The sequence below is a fragment of the Somniosus microcephalus genome, chromosome 20 (genome assembly GCF_052327205.1).
Source record: "Somniosus microcephalus isolate GS21.2 chromosome 20, FLI_Smic_1.0, whole genome shotgun sequence".
Lineage (NCBI taxonomy): Eukaryota > Metazoa > Chordata > Chondrichthyes > Squaliformes > Somniosidae > Somniosus > Somniosus microcephalus.
Genome location: NC_141006.1, coordinates 59,580,028 through 59,601,745, shown reverse-complemented (window position 1 = coordinate 59,601,745; position 21,718 = coordinate 59,580,028). Strand labels below are relative to the sequence as shown.

General features: G+C 48.8%; 1 protein-coding gene across 1 annotated transcript in view; it reads right to left on the bottom strand.

Moving 5' to 3' along the window:
• Nucleotides 1-624: 624 nt before the first annotated feature.
• Nucleotides 625-21,718, bottom strand: part of e2f2 (E2F transcription factor 2) — a 56,549-nt gene continuing 35,455 nt past the window's right edge. Inside the window, exons 2-7 of the mRNA XM_085962804.1 lie at nt 11,961-12,066; nt 8,336-8,555; nt 6,237-6,395; nt 5,461-5,575; nt 2,047-2,260; nt 625-1,115 (exon numbers count right to left, since the gene is read on the bottom strand). Of these exons, the coding sequence (XP_085818930.1) occupies nt 889-1,115; nt 2,047-2,260; nt 5,461-5,575; nt 6,237-6,395; nt 8,336-8,555; nt 11,961-12,066 (1,041 nt within the window). The 3' untranslated portion in view covers nt 625-888. The remainder of the gene's footprint in view (nt 1,116-2,046; nt 2,261-5,460; nt 5,576-6,236; nt 6,396-8,335; nt 8,556-11,960; nt 12,067-21,718) is intronic.

Sequence of the window (21,718 nt, the reverse complement as noted above, 5' to 3'; positions counted from 1 at the left end):
AATTTAGGCTCGATAATGGACGAGACAATCGGAATCCTGACCACCGACATGGGAAAGTCTCTCATTTTGATTGGCTGGGCATCATACAGAACCCGCGAATCCTAAACATACTTCAACTGAGCCCTCTGAGAGTGCAGCCAATCAGTCTGTGGGGGGGTGGGTGGGGGGGGAGGGAGAGATTTAAAGGGATACCGCCCCGGTAATATATTTCACTCGGTTTCCAAATGGAGCCGCACAGTGACATCATCGCGACACTCGACGTGGGGGCGAGGAGGGGCTGCAAGAAATTTTAAAATAGTCAGTTGTAAAAGACGGATGAGAGAACAAAGACCCGTGAAACAATCTGAGCAAGAACGCAGCTGCAACGCGCAAGATGGAGCAGCCCAACGCATCTTGCTACCCGCCGCCCCCCCCCACCCCGTGTATGTATCAGTTGCGAACGAGGCTTCATTTGGGTGGGCACCACTGGGGTCAGTTGCAATACATTGCTAACAAAACGCAAGTGATGACGGGATGGCGACACTCCCTCTTTGAAATGGCCGCGCGCCAACCTCGAGTACAACGGGCATTTCAGCGCAGACCCCAGGATCGGTTCCTTCGCCACGCCCCCCCCCCCCCCCCCCCCCGCCCAATCCTTTGGATTCCAGCAGCTCGTCAGTACGTCAAGCACCTGCCAACTCCCAAGATGGCACCGTAGTATTGGCGGCAAGTCCACTGGTTGCCCTTTTAAAAAGTGGTCAAGGGTAAATGAATCGGGCAACCGCCTTCCTCCAGTCGGTTAGACGCCGTCGCCGCCACCTTCAGGAAAATAAACTTTGACGGAGGGGTGGGGCTGGGGCGCTTCATTTAAGAGTCCACGCCGGGGGGGAGGAGGGGAAGTAGGGGGGGCTAGTTGCGGAGCAGTTCGTCCAAGTCGAAGAGGTCGCTGACACCTTCCCCGTCCTCCAGGCCCCACAAGTACTCCTCCTGGTCTAAAGGCGGCGAGAAGCTGATGAACGGGGCATCGCTGTAGGATGTGGAAGGGAGCTGGTCCTCCGTCTGCTGGAGGAGGTGATGAGGTAGGCCGAGGACACCATCTTCGCAGTCCAGCAGCGAGCTTGGCAAGACCAGGTCGTCTGAAACAACGAACGGGGTGGGGGGGGGGGGAAAAAGTAATTCATTCATTCTCGGGATGTGGGCCTCGCCAGCAAGGCCGTTTCCAGTATCCCCAGCACCATTAAACAGATAGGAACAGGCCATTCAGCCCCTCAAGACTATTCTGTCATTCAATTAAATCACGGCTAATTTGTATCCGAACTCCATCCACCCACCTTCATAGAATCACAGCGAGATACAGCACAGGAGGCCGCCATTTGGTCCACTGTGCCGGTGCTTTGGTTCTGTAACCTGCAATACACTTGCCGATCAAAAATCTCTCCGTTTTGAAATTTTCAATTGACCCTCAGCCTCAACAACTTTGAGGGAGTGAGTTCCAGATTTCCACTGCCCTTAGTGTGAAGTTCTTCCTGACATCACCCCTGAACAGCCTCAGTCTAATTTTAAGCTTGTGCCTCCTTGTTCTGGATTCCCCCCCACCAGAGGAAATAGTTTCTCTCTGTCTACCCAATCAACTCCTTCAATCATCTTAAACACCTCGATCAGATCACCCCTCGACCTTCCATACTCAAGGGAATACAAGCCTCGTTTATGCAATCTATCCTCATAATTTAATCCTTTTAGCCCCGGTATCATTCTGGTCAATCTGCGCTGCTCCCCTCCAAAGGCCAATATATCCTTGCTGAGGTGTGGTGCCCAAAACTGAACACAGGGCTCTAAATGGGGTCTGTATATACAGCTGTAGCACAAGTTCCAGCCCTTTGCATTGCAGCTCTCTTGCGATAAGTGTCAACATTCCGTTAGCCTTTTAAATTATTTTTTTGTACTAGTTCATGATTTCTGTACAGGGACCTCTAAATTACTCTGTACATCCAGTTGAGAAAATACCCTGATCTACCTTCCTTAGGTCCAAAGTGGTTCACCTCAGGCTTTCCCCCCACATTGACTCACCTTCCTCTTTAATTTCAAGCTTGCAGACAATTTTCGGACAGTCGACCTCGCCCTGGGCCGAAGCCCGTGACCTCGACTCGGAGGCCGAGAACCCGCTGTCCTCCTTCTTGGGCGTGCGGTGCTTGGCCGGGCTGCTCTCCTCCGCCACTTCCTCCGGGCACAGGTACACCTCAATCGGACCATTGGTGCTCTTCAGGTAAATCTGGAGGTTCTCCTGTCGAGGCAGCACAGGGTGTCGGTCAGTCTCTGCAGCCCCGAGACGGGACAGTGCAGCCAAAACCTTCAGTCACATATTAGAAACACAAGGGCCCTGATTTTCCCCCAGCCGTCGGGCGGGGTTTCAGGAGGGCGGGGGCTGAAAATCCCGAATTTGGGGGTCCCGACACCATCCCACCCAAAACCCCGCCCCACGTAAGTTTCAGGGGCGGCGGGTACCCGCCCTGCACTGGGACCCACCGAAACCAGGCGGGAAGGGATTAGTGCCAATTAACTGCCGGTTAACAGGTAGTTAACAGGCAGTTTTTAGCCTAATCCCTATTTTGAGGGGTTTCGTGTGGGTTTCCAGACGGCTCCAAACCACGCCAGGTTAGAGCAGGCGGGCCGTCGGATTGAAGGAGTTGGAGGGGTCGCGATGTTGGCGCTCAGGTGAGTGATGGGTGCATGAGTGTAAAGGTAAGTGTGTTTGGTGTGTCTAAAGAACTTTCACTTACTTGTACTTACCTTCACAGCCTTTCTTCCTGTAGCCGTTGGGAGCGCATCGCTCAGCCGGAACTGAAAGCTGAACGGCTGCGATCTGTGAAAAGTGACAGCCTTCAGCTTTCATTGCCGGTAAGAGTTCTAACTGAGTCTGTGCAGAAGGACTCATGTCAGAACTCAGACTGTCAGTGTTTGACAGCTTCAAACAGCCGTGAAACACTGATATTTCATCTGTCAAAAACTCTTGACAGATGAAATTTCAGTCTGTGATGTCACCTGTTGCCGGGTGGCCCTTAATTGGCCTGCTGAGCCCGCTGGGCGGGCTCAACAAGGTCAATCAAGGGAAAATTGCGCGGATTGGCCGGACGTCGAAGTAGGCGGGTCAAAAACCCGAAAGGGGAAGTCCCGCCTTCTTCCCCGACAGGTTCGGGGAAAATCTACCCCAAGGTGTGGGTTGCAACATTCCCCGCAGTACTGTTACGCAGGTAGGTGGCGCTGCAACGGAACATCAACAACAACTTGCATTTACATAGCGCCTTTAACATAGTAAAATGTCCCAAAGCGCTTCACAGGAGCGTGATCTCGCAAAGGTGGACACAGAGTCCCATAAACAGAAATGCATTTCCTCCTAAAATGCGAAAAATTCAACACATCAAGAAACATATTATTCAACAAGCTAAGCCAAACAACCCCAGATTTCAAGGAATTGGATGACCTGTCAAAATTGAGATTAGTCCTGGGAGAAGGAGACAGACCATACCTTGGGGCCAAATATGTAACAACATGTCACAACCTGAGGACTGTTTAAAAGTAAGACTGTTTAAAATTAATATTGTTTAAAAGTAATATTGTATGTACCCAACAAATGTCAAATCGATTGACACCTACAGAATGTTGGAAAACTGTACCTTTTTGATATGTAAGCTTTGGCAATATGGTTCTCTGTAAACTTTCATGCCAATAAAGCATTTGAATTGAATTGAATTGAAATTGAGTCCCATAAGGAGGTATCAGGACAGATGAGAGACAAGTTTTAAGGAGCGTCTTAAAAAGGAGAGAGAGGTAGAGATAAGGAGGTTTAGGGATGGAATTCCAGAGCTTAGGGCCTAGGCGACTGAAGGCACGGCCGCCAATGGTGGAGCGATGAAAATCTGGGATGCGCAAGAAGGCAGAATTGGAGGAGCGCAGAGGTCTCGAAGGGTTGTAGGGCTGGAGGAGGTTACAAGGCCATGGAGGGATTTGGAAACAAGGATGAGAATTTTAAAATCTCACAGTTAAATTGGTTGTTTTATAAACACAGGCAGTAGCCAACTGTCAGTAGCATTGTGCTGTCATCCCTGGCCACCAGGTGGCCCTACAGCACTTCTACTGGATTGCATGAAGTTTATAAACTGGGCCAATTCTCCATTCTTGGTAAATTAGGATCAGGAGGAGGCCATTCAGCCCCTCGAGCCTGGTCCGCCATTCAATGAGATCATGGCTGATCTGTATCTCAACTCCATCCACCTGCCTCGGCTCTATCATTTTATAGCCTTGTCTAGCAAAATTCGATCGATCTCAAGATTTAAAATGATTAGTTAAGCTATCATCTACTGCTTTTAGTGGGAGAGTGTTGCACACTTCATCCACCCTTTGAGTGAAGAAGTGTTTCCTAACTTCTCTCCTGAATGGCCCAGCTCCGATTTTAAGGCTATGTCCCCATGTCCTAGACTGCCCCTACCAGCGGAAAAAGTTTCTTTCCATCTACCCTGTCAATTCCTTTCAAAATCCCAAATACCTCAATCAAATCACCCTTAAACCTTCTATATTACATCACTTGAATTTATTCTGTGTATAGGGCCATCAATTCATTCCACCTGCCACATCTCCTTTGCCAAGCAGATGCTACCTCTCACCATCCTTCTGTCTGGACCCTGGTATCGGATCCTCAGATACCCCCTCCCTTTTGAAGGAAGCCTTGTTGGTGATGCCTTATGTGCATCAACATCTTGGACGTCACCAATGGACCTTCCCCGCTCCCCAGACCCTCTGCCTCGACTTGGGCTCAGCACCCTTGAGTCAGTGGCCCAAGTGTTTGGTGCGGCCATCTTGGCCGAAATCCTGGGTCAACATTTATCCCTCAGCCAACAGCAATCAAAACAGTATAATTAGTCATGTATTTCATTGTTTGTTGGTGCTTGCTGTGCGCAAATTGGCTTCTGCATTTCCTACATTACAGCAGTGACTACAGGTCAAAAGTACATAATTAGCTGTAAAGCGCTTTGCGACTTTACAGAGCACCTTTCACAACCTCAGGACGTCCCATAGCACTTTACAGCCAATGAAGTACTTTTGAAGTGTAGTCTCTGTTGTAATGTAGGAACTACGACAGGCAATTTGTGCACAGCAAGGTCCCACAAACAGCAACGTGATAATGATCAGACAATCTGTTTTTAAGGTGTTGGTTGAGGGGAAAACTCCCCATCTCTTTTTCGAATAGTGTCATGGGATCTTATGTCCACCTGAGGGGGCGGACGGGGCCTCGGTTTAACGTCTCATCCGAAAGACGGCACCTCCGACAGTGCAGCACTCCCTCAGTACTGCACTGGAATGTCAGCCTAGAATTTGTGCGCAAGTCTCTGGAGTGGGACTTGAACCCTGGACCTCCTGAGTCAGAGACGGAAGTGCTGCCCACTGAGCCACGGCTCGGGAAAGACCCGGCAGGACAGCGTGCCTTACCTCACGGACATCGGGCACCTCCAGCCTGGTCTCCGGCGGCGCTTTCACCGCGATCACCGTCTGGTCCTGGAAGCTGCCGATCGAGCGGATATCTTGGTACGTGACGTACGCCAGCGTGAACGGAGGTCAAGGCGGAAATAACAAACCGATTCCACGTCGCATCGAATGGGCCCTCGCTCGCTCGCGACCCTGCCCCGTGGCAATATAGTCATCCACCGATCAACAGGTGGACGGAGCAACCGCCTTGGGCGTCACCAGCCTCCTGCCAGCCCTTGACCAACCAGTTCACCGGCACTGCACCACCTCCCCAACCCACGATCTTTCGGAGGTCAACGTGCTCACTGGTTACTGTTCAACAATCCTGACTCCTGAAAGGGAGACGCAAGGTAGCCTCACAGGAAGATTCACAAAAAGTAAAAAGGACTTGCATTTATACAGCGTCTTGCACAACCTCAGGACGTCCCAAAGCGCTTTACAAACCAATGAAGTACTTTGTGAAGTGTAGACAAGTCGTAATGTGGAAAACGCGGCAACCAATTTGCAGACAATAACGTCCCTCAAACAGCAATGTGATAATGGCCAAAAAATCTGTTTTTTTGGTGATGCTGGTTGAAGATTAAACATCGGCCCCAGGACCAGGAAGGTGAGGAGAGGAGCACACAAACAAAGAGAGGCACGGACACAACCAGCAAGGAAGACACACACAGCAAGAGACAGGGACAGGCGTGCCCACACACAGTGGAATCTCAGTGCAACCATTAACGGGGAAAGGATATCTCTGATTTTCCTCATCATCAGTCAGCAGTTTCAGCTGCGTGCTGCAGTTCTGGATCAGGTCATCGAGGGACCGCTCCTTCCACGTGAGCTCAGTCAGATCCTGCCTGAGGCACTGCTGCTTCGCCACAACAGACGTGTCTTCAAACAGACTGCGGCCCCTGCAGGAGAGAGAGAGAGAGAGAGAGAGAGAGAGAGAGAGAAAAAAAGAGAGAGAGTCAGTCAGTCAGCGAGGGCTCTGCCCCCTCCTCGGTCAGCAGCTCGGGATGTGTGGACAACACTTGGCTTTTAGGTGTCCAGGATCCGAAACCCAAGTTGTGTTTTGAAATATAAAGATCCACAGGAGGCAATATCGCAGTCGTTGAATGCAGCCGCGATTTACCACACACAAAACCCCGCTTCCCAGCTAGGGTTGCCATCCCTCCAGGATTGCCCTGGAGTCTCCAGGAATTGAAGATTCATCTCCTGGGCACGACTGTGAGCAAAACCCGGGGGAAAAAATCATAGCGGCATTATAAACGTGTGCGTGTGTTTTTTAAAATTTTCTTTGAAAGGTTTCACTTATTAGTTATAAAAAAAAAAACTGGAAATGGGGAAAAGGCTGTTTGATTGAAGAAGAGAATCACCCAATTGGGTAAGAAAAGGTCTCTTCGCTTTCCAACTGGCCGTGGGTAGGTGAGACATCGCAAGGATGGACGTGTTGGCAACACTACCCCCACCCCTTAAAACAGGCAGGGTAAAGGGCAGCGGGGTCGTGACCCCAAGACACAGGTCAGGGCACGCCACACGAATCCCAGCTCCATCTCCCTCCACCACCCTGCTCATCACCGATCTCCTTGAGCGATTGTTAAAGGGCTAATTGTCTCTCAGCCAATTGCAGGTGGGGGAGGTGCTGACCTCTTGCCAGGGAACACGAGGACTGACCGAGGGCCAAGCGACAACAGCAACTTTAATTTATATAGCGCCTTTATAGTAAAACATCCCAAGGCGCTTCATGGGAGCATAAAAACAAAATTTGACACCAAGCCACACAAGGCGATATTAGGGCAGATGACCAAAACCTTGGTAAAAGAGGTAGGTTTTAAAGGAGCATCTCAAAGGAGAGAGGTGGAGAGGCGGGAGAGAGTTCCAGAGCTTAGGGCCTAGGCAGCTGAAGCCGTGGGCGAGCGATGAAAATCTGGGAGGCGCAAGAGGCCAGAATTGGAGGAGCAGAGATCTCTGAGGGTTGGAGGAGGTTACAGAGAGCAGGAGATAGGCAATAAAGGCGGATTGAAAACAACGGCGAGATGCGGAGGGGGAAGGACTACTTTTCCCAAACAGCACAAAGCATTGTGACAACAACATAGGCCCCGGGCTGAATCCTTGTGAAGACAGGCACAATTCATCAGCACAGCGCAGATGTGGCATTAACACACCTCTCACTCACTCTCCCTCTCGTTCATCATCTTCCTTCACATTCCGCCTAGCTTTAGTCTCTTGCTTTTCCTCAAACGTTCCCTCCGCGCGTAATCCCCAAGGTCAGTCAATCCCCGGGTGACAACAGCCAGTCGACACGGGTTACCGGTGTCTGGGTCTATCCAATCCCCCGTCTCACTCAGGAGGGATGTCTGCCCTTTGGATACCGTCCGATAAAATATATTAAAAAGGGGTACTTCACCACCAACCCCCCCCCCCACAAAGTAGGGTTGCCAGCCTTCCAGGATCGCCCTGGAATCTCCAGGGTTTAAAGACTGATCTCCGGGACACTGCTGGGAGAAAAATCATAGGGACAATAAAAATAAAAAAAAAGTGCAATATTTTTCCATCCTCTTCAAATTTTTGTATCACCTATAAAATATATTGGAGATTAGAAAATGGGTGGCTGATTGTTTGCTTTCCAACTGGCCGTAGGAAGCGAGGTTGGACGGGTCAGGCGACCAAATGGTGGGAGCGGGGCGGTTGGAGGAGAGAGGTCACGGAATGAACCCTCCAGGGACACGTCCATCCAGAGTTGGCGACTCTACCCCCAAGAAGCTGAACTCATGACCCATCAGAGGTTCGGACCCTGAAGACCGGCGGCCATTTGGAAACCTGCCCTCAGGAACCCAGTGCAATGACTTACATCCACTGGATGTTATTCTTGGATTTCTTCCTGATGAGCTGAATTCCTTCCAAAACGTTGGTGATGTCGTAAATCCGCCTCTTCTGGACTTCGAGGACCTCCGCGGCTCGATTCAGGTCCAGGACGCCGTCGGGAGACTCGCTGAGCAGGTGGACGAATTTCTTGGTCAGAAGCCCGAGCGAGGTGTCATATCTCGTCTTCTCCCCGGGTGACTTGGGAGCTGCGAGAGGCAGAAAAAAAAACCACAGGCAAGATCTCAAAAAACAATTGTGCAGAAAAACGCCGGAGAAATCCTGACACACGGTGCAACAACTCAGGGTAGCAAAGATAGTCAACTCATCGAACTGTACAGTACAGACGGAGGCCATGTGCCTGTGCCAGCTCTTTGAAAGAGCTCTCCAATTAGTCCCACTCCTCTGCCCTTTCCCATAGTCCTGCAAAATATTCCCTTTCAAGTTTATATTCAATTCCCTTTTGAAAGTTACTATTGAATCTGCTTCCACCACCATTTCAGGTAGTGCATTCCGGATCATAACAACTCGCTGCGTAAAAATAAAATTCCCATCTCCCCTCTAATTCTTCTGCCTGTTACCTTAAATCGGTGTTTTCTAGTTACCGACTCTTCTCCCACTGGTAACAGTTTCTCCCTAACTACTCGATCAAAACCCCTCATGAATTTGAATACCTGTATTAAATCTCCCCCTAACCTTCTCTGCTCCAAGGAAAACAATCCCAGCTTCTCCAGTCTCTCCATGTAATTGAAGTCCCTCATCCCGGGTACCATTCCAGTCAACTGGCACTTTCTAAATGAACATTCGATAGTCGCTCAATAGCTCAGGTCTGGAGACCACGAAGGGCCTCAGGTTTGACCCCTGGTCCGTGCTGGGACAGTTCATCTTAGGTAGGGGTATCCGTTACAGGTTACCACTGGTTCCAGCACCCCTTAGTGAGGGGGTGGGAGCAGGGCAGGGTAATAGTACTCCTCAGAGTTTAGAAGAATGAGAGGTGATCTCATTGAAACATACAAAATTGTTACAGGGCTCGACAGGGTAGATGCAGGGAGGATGTTTCCCCTGGCTGGAGAGTCTAGAACCAGGGGTCACAGTCTCAGAATAAGGGGTCGGCTATTTAGGACCGAGATGAGGAGAAATTTCTTCACTCAGAGGGTGGTGAATCTTTGGAATTCTCTACCCCAGAGGGCTGTGGAGGCTCAGTCGTTGAGTATATTCAAGACAGAGATCGATAGATTTTTGAATATTAAGGGAATCAAGGGATATGGGGATAGTGCAGGAAAGTGGAGATGAGGTAGAAGAACAGCCATGATCTTATTGAATGGCGGAGCAGGCTCGAGGGGCCGAATGGCCTACTCCTCCTCCTATTTATGTTCTTACCTCTCAACTCAATTCATTTGCCTTCCTTCACTTGAAGGCAACGGCTCCTGCTGGAGTACAGTTTGGCTGGCTCCAGCCACCCTCGTCTACCCACCTAGACAGTGAGTGATTGCAGGCTATTCTACCACGGGACTCCTCGTGGATGCCCTCGGCCCAGCGATCAAGAGCAGCAACCCTAGTTGATTTCTTCAACTTCTCCTCTCCTTCCCCCACCCCCCTTTCCCAAGCACAGGGGATGTTTATTGCTCAAGATAAAAAATCACGGGATTGGGGGTAATATTCTGACATGGGTGGAGGATTGGCTATCTAACAGAAAGCTGGGATAAATGGTTCATTCTCAGACTGGCAATCAGTAACTAGTGGTGTTCCGCAGGGGTCAGTGCTGGGACCCCAACTCTTTACAATCTATATTAACGATTTGGAGGAAGGGACCGAGTGTAACATATCAAAGTTTGCAGATGATACAAAGATGGGAGGGAAAGTAGTGAGTGAGGAGGACATAAAAAACCTGCAAAAGGGACATAGACAGGCTAAGTAAGTGGGCAGAGATTTGGCAGGTGGAATATAATACTGGAAAGTGTGAGGTTATGCACTTTGGCAGGAAAAATCATAGAGCAAGTTATTATCTTAACGGCAAGAAACTGGAAAGTACTGAAGTACAAAGGGATCTGGGGGTCCTGGTGCATGAAACACAAAAAGTTAGTATGCAGGTGCAGCAAGTGATCAAGAAGGCCAATGGAATGTTGGCTTTTATTGCTAGGGGGATGCAATATAAAAACAGGGAGGTATTGCTGCAGTTGTACAAGGTATTGGTGAGACCGCACCTGGAATACTGCACACAGTTTTGGTGTCCATACTTAAGAAAAGACATACTTGCTCTCAAGGCAGTACAAAGAAGGTTCACTCGGTTAATCCCGGGGATGAGGGGGTTGACATATGAGGAGAGGTTGAGTAGATTGGGACTCTACTCATTGGAGTTCAGAAGAATGAGAGGCGATCTTATTGAAACATATAAGATTGTGAAGGGGCTTGATCGGGTGGATGCGGTGAGGATGTTCCCAATGATGGGTGAAACTAGAACTAGGGGGCATAATCTTAGAATAAGGGGCTGCTCTTTCAAAACTGAGATGAGGAGAAACTTCTTCACTCAGAGGGTGGTAGGTCTGTGGAATTTGCTGCCCCAGAGAGCTGTGGAAGCTACATCATTAAATAAATTTAAAACAGAAATGGACAGTTTCCTAGAAGTAAAGGGAATTAGGGGTTACGGGGAGCGGGCAGGAAATCGGACATGAGGCTAAGTTCGGATCGGTCATGGCCCTGTGGGTGGCGGAGCGGGCCCAGGGGCCGTGTAGCCTGGTCCTGCTCCTACTTCTTGTGTTCAAATTCTGTGTTAGATTTCAGGAGATGGTTCTATTCACAGGGATTAGTGGAGACCTCGGGAACAGGCTGCCAGCTAGGAGTCCTTCAAGAGTAAATTGGGCCTGTTCCTGGCTGGGGTGGAGATCACCTTTTACAGAAGGTAAGTACTGTAGGAAATACAGGGACAGAGTGATCTCCTGGACGAGTTTCGATCGCCTAGATGGGTCGGAGAGGAATTTCCCAGATTTTTCTCCCAAATTGGCCATTGGGTTTTTTATCTGGTTTTTCGCCTCTCCCGGGAGATCACATGGGTTCGGGTGGGATGGAGAGTGGAAGTAGATTTGAGGTTAGGATCAGATCAGCCATGATCTTATTGAATGGCGGAGCAGGCTAGAGGGGTCGATTGGCCTACTCCTGCTCCTATTTCTTATGTTCTTATGGGAGCAGAGACCAGGAGTAGGGCCCAACCTCTGCCCCCACCCAAGATCAACTGACTCGAGGGGGCCCACACCACACCGGCCTCGCGTTCTACTGAACGCAAAACCTAGCCACCATGTGCTCCTCAGGCAGGGCCCTCGGTGTTTTCCCATCACGCCAAAATGATGACCTGCCTTTGATATTCCTCAGGAGTGACAACCGACCACCATTTTGAAATCAAGTACCCCCACCCCCAAAATGGTGGCCGCAGTCGTTACTTTCACTTGCTGGAACTTTGCAGCAAACGATACGTTGCTGAACTTACAAGAAGATAAAGACTGATCAAGCGGGACTTGCCGGGGGGGGGGGGGGGGGGGCGGGAGACAGAAGAGGGGGCGTGAAACAGTGGCCCCATCATCAATTTTCACCATGACCTATTGCAATGGCCTAAGTCTTACTTTTCGGACTGGGAATCCTGGCCGGCATTTTGCCTTTTCCTTTCGGAGTTCGAAATTCCGGTAAATACTGGTGCCCACTGCCTTCCAGGTCCAGCTTGCGTTTTGCCTGAGGAAAAAAAAAAGGAAATTAATCATGATTTGAGTCTTCAAAAGAAAAAAAATCAACATTATCTCCCTCGCCGCCTTGAAAGTGGCAGGCCAATCCCCCCAGGGCACCCGTTCTTCAACGTGAACCTAGGCAGCAAATATCAGGGGGCTATTCAACTGTGGGAGGCATCAGACAAACACAATCCGGTCCATGCTCGACATGTAGAGACAGAGACACGCAAATCACAAGCAGAATTTCTGCCCAGGGGATTGGAGGTCAATTGTGGAACTGCTACTGCCATCTTGGCACACAAAGTTAGGCAGGGTTAGAATGGGGTCAGGACAGACTAGAGGCCTTTCTGATGAGTATGGCTCAGTACCACACAGGGTGGTGCAATAACCAGCTAAGCCGTGATGGCAACTCCAATTTTGTTATTCAGAGTCAACTCTGGAGAATTTGTATCAGTTAAGAGCTTCTGTACAGAGGTGTCAGTGGGTAGCACTCTTGCCTCAGCCAGAAGGTTGGGGGTTAAAGTCCCTCTCAAGGAGGCTTGAACACAAAAATCTAGGCTGACATTCCCAGTGCAGTACTGAGGGAGCGCAGCACTGTCGGAGGTGCCGTCTTTCAGATGAGACGTTAAACCGAGGCCTCATCTACTCTCGCAGGTGGACATAAACAATCAAACGGCATGAAGTCAAAGAACAGCAGGGGATTTCTCGCTGGTGTCCTGGCCAATATTTATCCCTCAACCAACATGACTAAAAACAGATTATCTGGTCATTATTTTATTGCTGCTTTTGGGATCTTACTGTGCGCAAATTGGCTGCCATGTTTACATAGAATATACAGCACAGAAACAGGCCATTCAGCCCAACCAGTCCATGCCAGCGTTTATGCTCCACTCGAGCCTCCTCCCATCTTTCCTCATCTAAATCTATCAGCATAACCCTCTATTCCCCTCTCCCTCATATGCTTGTCCAGCCTCCCCTTAAATGCATCTATACTATTCACTTCAACCACTCCCTGTGGTAGCGAGTTCCACATTCTCACCACTCTCTGGGTAAAGACGTTTCTTCTGAATTCCCTATTGGATTTCTTGGTGACCATCTTATATTGAGGCCTCTAGTTACGCTTCTCCCCACAAGTGGAAACACTCTCTCTGTATCCACTCTACCAAAACCGTTCATAATTTCAATACCTCTATTCGGTCGCCCCTCAGCCGTCTTTTTTCAAGAGAAAAGAGACCCAGCCTGTTCATCCTTTCCCAATATGTATACCCTTGTATTTCTGGTATCATCCTTGTAAATCTTCTCTGCACCCTCTCCAGTGCCTCTATATCCTTTTTATAATATAGCGACCAGAACTGCATGCAATACTCCAAGTGTGATCTAACCAAGGTTCGATACAGGTTTAGCATAACTTCCCTACTTTTCAATTCTATCCCTCTAGAAATAAACCCTAGTGCTTGGTTTGCTTTTTTTATGGCCTTGCTAACCTGTGTTGCAACTTTTAGTGATTTGTGTATTTGTACTCCGAGATCCCCTTATTCCTCTACCCCACCCAGACCCTTACATTACAACAGTGACTATAGTTCAAAAGTACTTAATTTGCTGTAAAACACATTGGGACGTCCAGAGGTCCTGAAAGGCGCTATATAAAGGCAAGTCTTTACAATTGGCCTTAGTCATGGCCACCATTCTAAGTGTCAACTATTCAAATAGGGCAGTATGAAGGAGACTTGCTGCCGATTTATTTATACACATGTACATTTAAAAAAGGTTTCTATTGAATGATAATATGCAGGTCCAGTTTAAGCACGATTACAAAATGAGGTTGGAAGGTGGGGTGAAGGAAAAAGAGGAGGAGGATAAATTCCAATCACAACCCCGCCCCAGAAACGGGTCCTTCTGACTCATCGGTGAAGTTGGAAAGCAGCAGGAGATTCCTGCAATGGCACAGCAGGGAAACGCACCGCCCCAATGAGCAGGCGAGTCACACAGCTCAGGGGCCACCGCAGGCTCAATCCCTGGCCTGTGCCCAGTTAACTACAGGTGGACTCGGGGCTAGCATCGCCAAACCTAGTTGGACATATTCCTGGAGTGTTCATCAGATGATCTCCAACCACCCCGTCACCCACAGTCCTGTCACTGGTCACCGGACACGCCAATCCTCACGGCGCCCTGCGTTCCCACGGCCAATTGGAAAGCCAACGGACTCTTCCTTACCAGATTGGATGATTCTTCACTCTCAAGTCAAACAGACACTTCTCCCTCCACACCCCCGCCTTCAACATTTTCCAAAAATTTTTTAACGCCTCACTGATTTTTTTTCTCCCAGGTTTACTCGCAGCAGTGCCTTGGAGATTAATCATTACTTCCTGGATAGTCCAGGGCAATCTTGGAGGGTTGGCAGCCCGACTGGGCTAGTAGGGGAAAAACCATCAGCCTGGGTCCCTGCCCCACTATAGAGTGACCCCCCCTGCCGGCAGAGACGTGGACATCGGGTACTGTTGTGATGTTCCACACAGTCAGATAGCTCACACATTACCTCTAGGTGCAGTGGAAAAGTGCAGTCATTTGGATGAGGTTCTGCAGTGAACAAATCCTCGTGGAGCCTTTGAGAAGGGACTGGAGGAAAGGAAGGCTCCGTTGGAGTTCAAAGCACACGGGAAATAACAGTGGTTATCATCAGCATCACCCACTCATTGAGGAAAGCACTGGATCATTTACAGAGCAGGCCCAGGCGCCAGGTTAATTTACATCCAGGCCTGCAGCTCAGCAGGGCAAGGCTTCTGAAGTCATCAGTGTACGGTAGGCCTCACCTTGCAGAGCCCCACAAACCACAACGTCAGGAGACTTGCAGCACCTTCAGAGGGCTTCAAAACCGCAAGAGACACGAAAGGAAACCATTAACTGCAGTCATTCATCATTAAGGGCGTTGCCATGGCAAAAGCCTTTTGAAGGCAGACCTCAAGCCGCTTGGCCGGATTTCAAACCCAGGCCACCTTGTTATTACAAACATGATTACTGGAGTCCATTCTTCACCCAATCTGACACCATTAACGGCTCGCACCCAGTTGCAGTAAATCTCCCGCTGACACATCCAGCTAACCACTCGAGTTGCTGTGGGCCTACATTAAAGGCCTCACTTCTTCACCACATCTTCTGAAGAGGCTGCTGATTATATCTTCGCCATCCGCCCCCCCCCCCCCGCCAAATTGCACAATCAGAGCGGGAACTGTCCTTGGCAGAAGGAGTCCGAGGCTGGAGCTTTTCAACTCAAACCTGTGGACAGTATTGGTCTCCTTATTTAAGGAAGGATGCAAGTGCATTAGAAGCAGTTCAGAGAAGGTTTACTGGACTAATACCTGGAATGGGCGGGTTGTCTTATGAGGAAAGGTTGGACAGGCTAGGCTTGTAACCGCTGGAGTTTAGAAGAGTAAGAGGTGACTTGATTGAAACATATAAGATCCTGAGGGGTCCGGACAGGGTGGATGCGGAGAGGAGGTTTCCTCTTGTGGGAGAATCTAGAACTAGGGGTCACTGTTTAAAAATAAGGGGTCGCCCATTTAAGACAGAGATGAGGAGAAAATTTTTCTCAGTGTCGTGAGTCTTTGGAACTCTCTTCCTCAGAGGGCAGTGGAAGCGGAGTCTTTGAATATTTTTTAAGGTAGAGGCAGATAGATTCTTGGTGAGCAAGGGGGTGAAAGGTTATCGGGGTAGGCGGGAATGTGGAGTAATCAGATCAGCCATGATCTTATTGAATGGCAGAGCAGGCTCGAGGGGCCAAGTGGCCTACTCCTGCTCCTAATTCGTAAGTTCGTAACCCCCCACCGCCCCAGCAACAACTTGCATTTATATACCACCTTTAACGTAGTAAAAACATCCAGAGGCGCTTCACAGGATCAATTAACAAAATCTGACACAGAGTCACATAAGATGATATTAGGACAGGTGAACAAAAGCTTGGGTCAAAGAGGTTGGTTTTCAGGGGCGTCTTAAAGGAAGAGAGAGAGAGAGAGAGAGACAGAGAGACAGAGAGAGGCGGAGAGGTTTAGGGAGGGAATTCCAGAGCTTAGAGCCCAGGCAGCTGAAGGCACAGCCACCAATGGCCGAGAGATGAAAATCAGGGAAATGCAAGAGGCCAGAATTGGAGGAGTGCAGAGATCTCAGAGTGTTGTAAGGCTGGAGGAGGTTACAGCGATAGGGAGGGGTGAGGCCAAGGAGAGTTTTGAAAACTAGGATGAGAATTATTATTTTTTTTTAAAATATATAAAGTGTTGCCGGACCAGGAGTCAATTTAAGTCAGTGAGTACAGGGGCGATAGATGAACAGGACTTGGTGTGAGTTAGGATACGGCAGTGGAGTTTCCACCCCCGCCCCCCAAAAAAAGTTAGCGCTGCCATCTGAGTCAACAAGTTCAGCTGAGCAACACACTCTCCAGACACATCAAGTTGCCGAGATGACGTCCCCAGTGAGACTGGGCCCTACAGACAGAGACCCGAGGCTCAATCCCCAGTCTGTGCCGATTTGGATGGTTTCAGTCACGGAGTGACATCTGTCCTCGGTGTCCCTTTTCAAGGGCGGTGGTGGGCAGGGAAGAACAAGGTTTCTGCTCTAGTATGTACACGGAGAACAGGATCTGGCTCGGCTGTGATGCTTCTCACAGTCGAGTAGCTGATCAACACATGATGGCTCACAGAAAGAATGGCCTCTTGGGTGAGGTTCTGGAGACCGTATCCCAGTAAAAGTTACAATAAATCACTGGTTAGGCCTCAGCTGGAGTATCGTGTCCAATTCTGGGCATCACACTTTAGGCAGGATGTCAAGGCCTTGGCGAGGGTGCAGAGATTTACTAGAATGGTACCAGGGATGAGGGACTTCAGTTATGTGGAGAGACTGGAGAAGCTGGGATTGTTCTCCTTGGAGCAGAGAAGGTTACGAGAGACTTAATAGGTGCTCAAAATTATAAGAGGTTTTGATAAGAGTGGATAGGGAGAAACTGTTACCACTGGCAGGAGGGTTGGTAACTTGGAGATGATTTGGGGGAAGCGAGAGAGAGCATAGATGAACAGGGAAGAAGCGAGGGTAAATGTGTGGGGCGGATTTCACAAGTCACTGCTCTCCTCTCGGTCACTGGCTGCGTGGCTGAGATGCAGGGTGAACCTCCCAGGTTGTGTGTGTACAACACGAGCACAAAAAAAACCCTCCCTCGACAGATCTGCAATCAGGCCTTCGAATGTTTTAGTGCAGTTAAGAAATTGTAGCCAGACTGCAGATTGAAGGGTTTTATTTAAAAGAAGCATTGCCAGTCCACTCCACTCACGCAGTCGGTAGTCTAGCGATACACACTGAACAGACACAGCAGACGAATAAGCTTTCTTGGTTTCGGCTATTCCTCCCACCCTCACCCACTGCAGTTCCTCCGGCACTGCAATTACCATTTAAACAGGGCTTACTGTCCTCGATGACCTCCCTCAGCCGGCAAGTCTTCACGTGAGAGCCCAGATAGCGACTACTGGCTGGCTATCAGACCACAGGAGGCAACACACCCGATTCAGGTTCTCCCATTGCCCAATACCTGCAGATGCAGGCACTTTCCTGCAGGGGTGACTGGACAACAACTTCCATTCATATAGCGCCTTTAACGTAGCTTCACAGGAAATTTGACACCAAGCCACATGAGGAGATATTAGGACAGATGACCAAAAGCTTGGTCAAAGAGGCACGTTTTAAGGAGCATCTAAAAAAGGAGGAAAGAGAGACGGAGAGGTTTAGGGAGGGAATTCCTGAGCTTACGACACATGAACACTGGCTGATTTTTTCCACATTCCCTAACAAAAGGCACAGAGATCCCATTATTTTCCCCACTTCAACCAATTTCTGTTATACCCCATTTCCAGTTTGTTCTCTTCCCTCCCCACCCTGCCAAATCTCCCCCCTCTCCCAACCCCCACCCCACTAAATCTCCCTCTCTCTCTCCCCGCCCCCCCCACCCCGTTTCCCTAATACGTGGTTGGAATGCTCGGACAGGTTACATCTGAAGTCCATTCTCCAGCTGCAGTTTCCTCCTCACTGTCACTGGGTGGCAGTGCTGTGCCGGAGCAGCAATGATTCCTCACTGGGTGCTACCCTCAAACACTCGGTGTCTGTTCACACAGCCCGGACAAGCCCGCTCCATGCCACATGCGCATCGTGAACTCTGCCAGAGTCTCTGTGCGTTAGGATCTCAGGAGCCCCATTATTCAGCTTCCCAACTGCACAATAATTCCCATTCTTCTGCCCCTCCTGTGAACTATGTTGGCGTTGAATAGCGCTGTCACAGTCACACAATCGGCTCTCAGAGACTCCCAGAGCAGCTTGAGCACTTGTCAGGCAAATTTTAGGCGACGGACTTTAGCTGCGGCAAATGAAATAGTTTCCATCGAGCACTCCCATGTCACACAAGCGTGGGTTACATAGAAACGTAGAAGATAGGAGCAGGAGTAGGCCATTTGGCCCATCGAGCCTGTTCCGCCATTTAATGAAATCATGGCTGATCATCCAAATTCAGTACCCTGTCCCTACTTTCTCCCCATATCCCTTGATCCCTTTAGCCTTAAGAAATATATCTAACTCCTTCTTGAATATATTTAATGAATTGGCCTCAACTGCCTTCTGTGGTAGAGAATTCCACAGGTTCACCACTCTCTGGGTGAAGAAATTCCTCCTCATCTCTGTCCTAAATGGCTTACCCCTAAATGGGTTAGAGGCAACGGAAAGCTCCCTTTACTCTCCCACCAAACAAGGCCCAACCTCTGGTACCAGCCATCTTGTACCCTCCGAGGGACGCTGCCAGTTAAGCACCAAATTAGGGGGAATGTTTTGTGCTTTTGGGGCCCTATGCCTACCAGGGACTGGGTTAGAGACACATTCCACACTGGGCCCTTACAGCCAGCAGACAAGACACGGGCAGCACAGTTTTGGATGAGCTCAAGTTTCTGGAGGGTGGAAGAGGGGAGGCCGGCCAGCCATCGGAGTGCCTGGATGGCCGAGTGGGTAAACTCACAGCCCCAGCCCAGTGTGGTCAAGGAGCATGATGGTTTCAGATTCAAACCCTGGACTGTAACCTGGCATCCAGCAGGAGTGCAATGAATGGTTAAAAGGGCCTCACGATCGAAATGGGGGGAGGGGGAGAAGAGAGAGATGGAAGTGAATGAGGGGCTCATTTCTATTGAAACAGCATTGAAAAGCTGAGAAGTTATGTTAAACTTATATCGAACCTTGGTTAGACCACACTTGGAGTACTGTGCAGAGTTCTGGTCTCCATATTATAAAAAAAAAGTATATGGATGCACTGGAGAAGGTGCAAAAAAGATTTTCAAGAATGTTACCAGAACTGAGAGGTTATAACTATCAGGAAATATTGAACAGACTGGGGCTCTTTTCTCTAGAAAAGGGGAGGCTGAGGGGGTGACATGATGGGTCTTAAACGATGAAGGGGCATTTGATAGGGTAGATGCAGGGAAGAGGTTTCCACTTGCGTGGGGGGTAGTTAGTAATAAATCCATTAGGGAATTCAGGAGAAACTTCTTAACATAAGAAATAGGAGCAGGAGCAGGAGTAGGCCATTCAGCCCTTCGAGCCTGCTCCGCCATTCAATGAGATCATGGTTGATCTTCTGCCTCAACTCCATTCACCGGCCCTATCGACATATCCCTTGATGCCCTTACTAGTCAGAAATCTATCAACTTCTGTTTTGAATATACCCAATGACTGAGCCGCCACAGCCCTCTGGGGTAGAGAATTCCAAAGATTCACCACCCTCTGTGTGAAGACATTTCTTCTCATCTCAGTCCTGAATGGCCCTCCCTTTATCCTGAGGCTGTGGCCCCTGGTTCTAGACTCCCCAGCTAAGGGAAACATTCTCCCAACATCCACCCTATCGAGCTCTGTAATCATTTTGTATGCTTCAATGAGATCCCCTCTCATTCTTCTGAATTGGAGAATACAGGCCTAGTTTACCCAGTATCTTCTCATATGACAGTCCTGCCATCCCAAGTATATCCTTCCTTAGGCAAGGAGACCAACATTGTACACAGTACTCCAGGTGTGGTCTCACCAAAGCCCTATATAATTGGAGTAAGACTTCTTTACTCCTGTACTTAAATCCTCTTGTAATGAAGACCAGCATACCATTTGCCTTCCTAATGTTTTGCTGCACCTGCACATTCACTTTGTGACTCATGTACAAGGACACCCAGGTCCCTTTGAACATCTGCATTCCCCAATCTTTCACCATTTAGGAAATACTCTGCCTTTGTTTTTTTTCTACCAAAGTGGATAGCTTCACATTTATCCACATTATATTCCATCCACTCACGGAGCCTGTCGAGGTCCCCTTGAAGCCTCTTCACATCCCCTTCACAACTGACACTGCCACCTAGCTTTGTATCATCAGCAAATTTGCAAATGTTACATTTAGTCCCCTCTTCCAAATCATTGATATAGATTGCGAATAGCTGGGGCCCAAGCACCGATCCTTGCGGTACCCCACTAGTCACAGCCTGCCATCCTGAAAGAGACCCATTTATCCCTACTCTTTGTTTTCTGTCTTGTTAACCAATTCTCAATCCATGCTAGTATATTACCCCCAATTCCATGTGCCCTAATTTTGTTCACCAATCTCTTGTGTGGGACCTTATCGAAGGCCTTCTGAAAATCCAAATACACCACATCTACTGGTTCCCCTTTGTCTACTCCACTAGTTACATCCTCAAAGAACTCCAATAGGTTTGTCAAACAGGATTTCCCTTTCATAAATCCATGTTGACTCTGCCCAATCTTACTATTAGTTTCTAAGTGCTCAGTTGTTGCATCCTTTATAATAGCTTCACATCAGTAGTTGGGGAAAATGCTGGAATCTAATAGGTCTGTAGTTCCTCGTTTTCTCTCTCCCTCCTTTCTTAAATAGCGGGGTTACATTTGCTATCCTCCAATCTGCAGGAACCGTTCCAGAATCTATAGAATTTTGGAAGATGACAACCAATGCGTCCACTATTCCAATGGCCTCCTCTTAAAACCCTAGGATGTAGGTCACCCGGTCCTTGGGATTTATCGACTTTTAGTCCCATTAATTTTGCTAGTACTGTACTGTTTTTTTTACTAATAATTTCTTTACGTTCATCATTCTCGCCGCACCCTTGCTTTTCTCGTATTGCTGGGAGTTTTTGCGTCTTCCTCCGTGAAGACAGAAACAAAGTATTTATTTAATTTCTCAGCCATTTTCTCATTCCCCATTTAACCTGGAGAGTGATTAGAATGTGGAATTTGTTATCGCATGGAGTGGTTGAGGCAAATAGCATCCGTGCATTTAAGGGGAAGCTAGATAAGTCCATGAGGGAGAAAGGATTCGAAGGTTAGATGAAGTAGGGTGGGAGGAGGCTCGTGTGGAGCATAAACACCAATTGAGCCAAATTGCCCATTTCTGTGCTTTAAATTCTATGCAAAAGAAAAGTAACAAAAGAAAGAAAGATGTGTGGAGCAAACAAAGTTCTCCAACGGTTGCCTCTCATACAATAGGGCTGATTTACTGGGTGTCTACACCAAATGACAGTCTGTGGGATCTTGCGGTGTATAAAATGACAGCCACATTCACATCTAGAACAGCAGTCACCCTTCAGTTCCTCCTG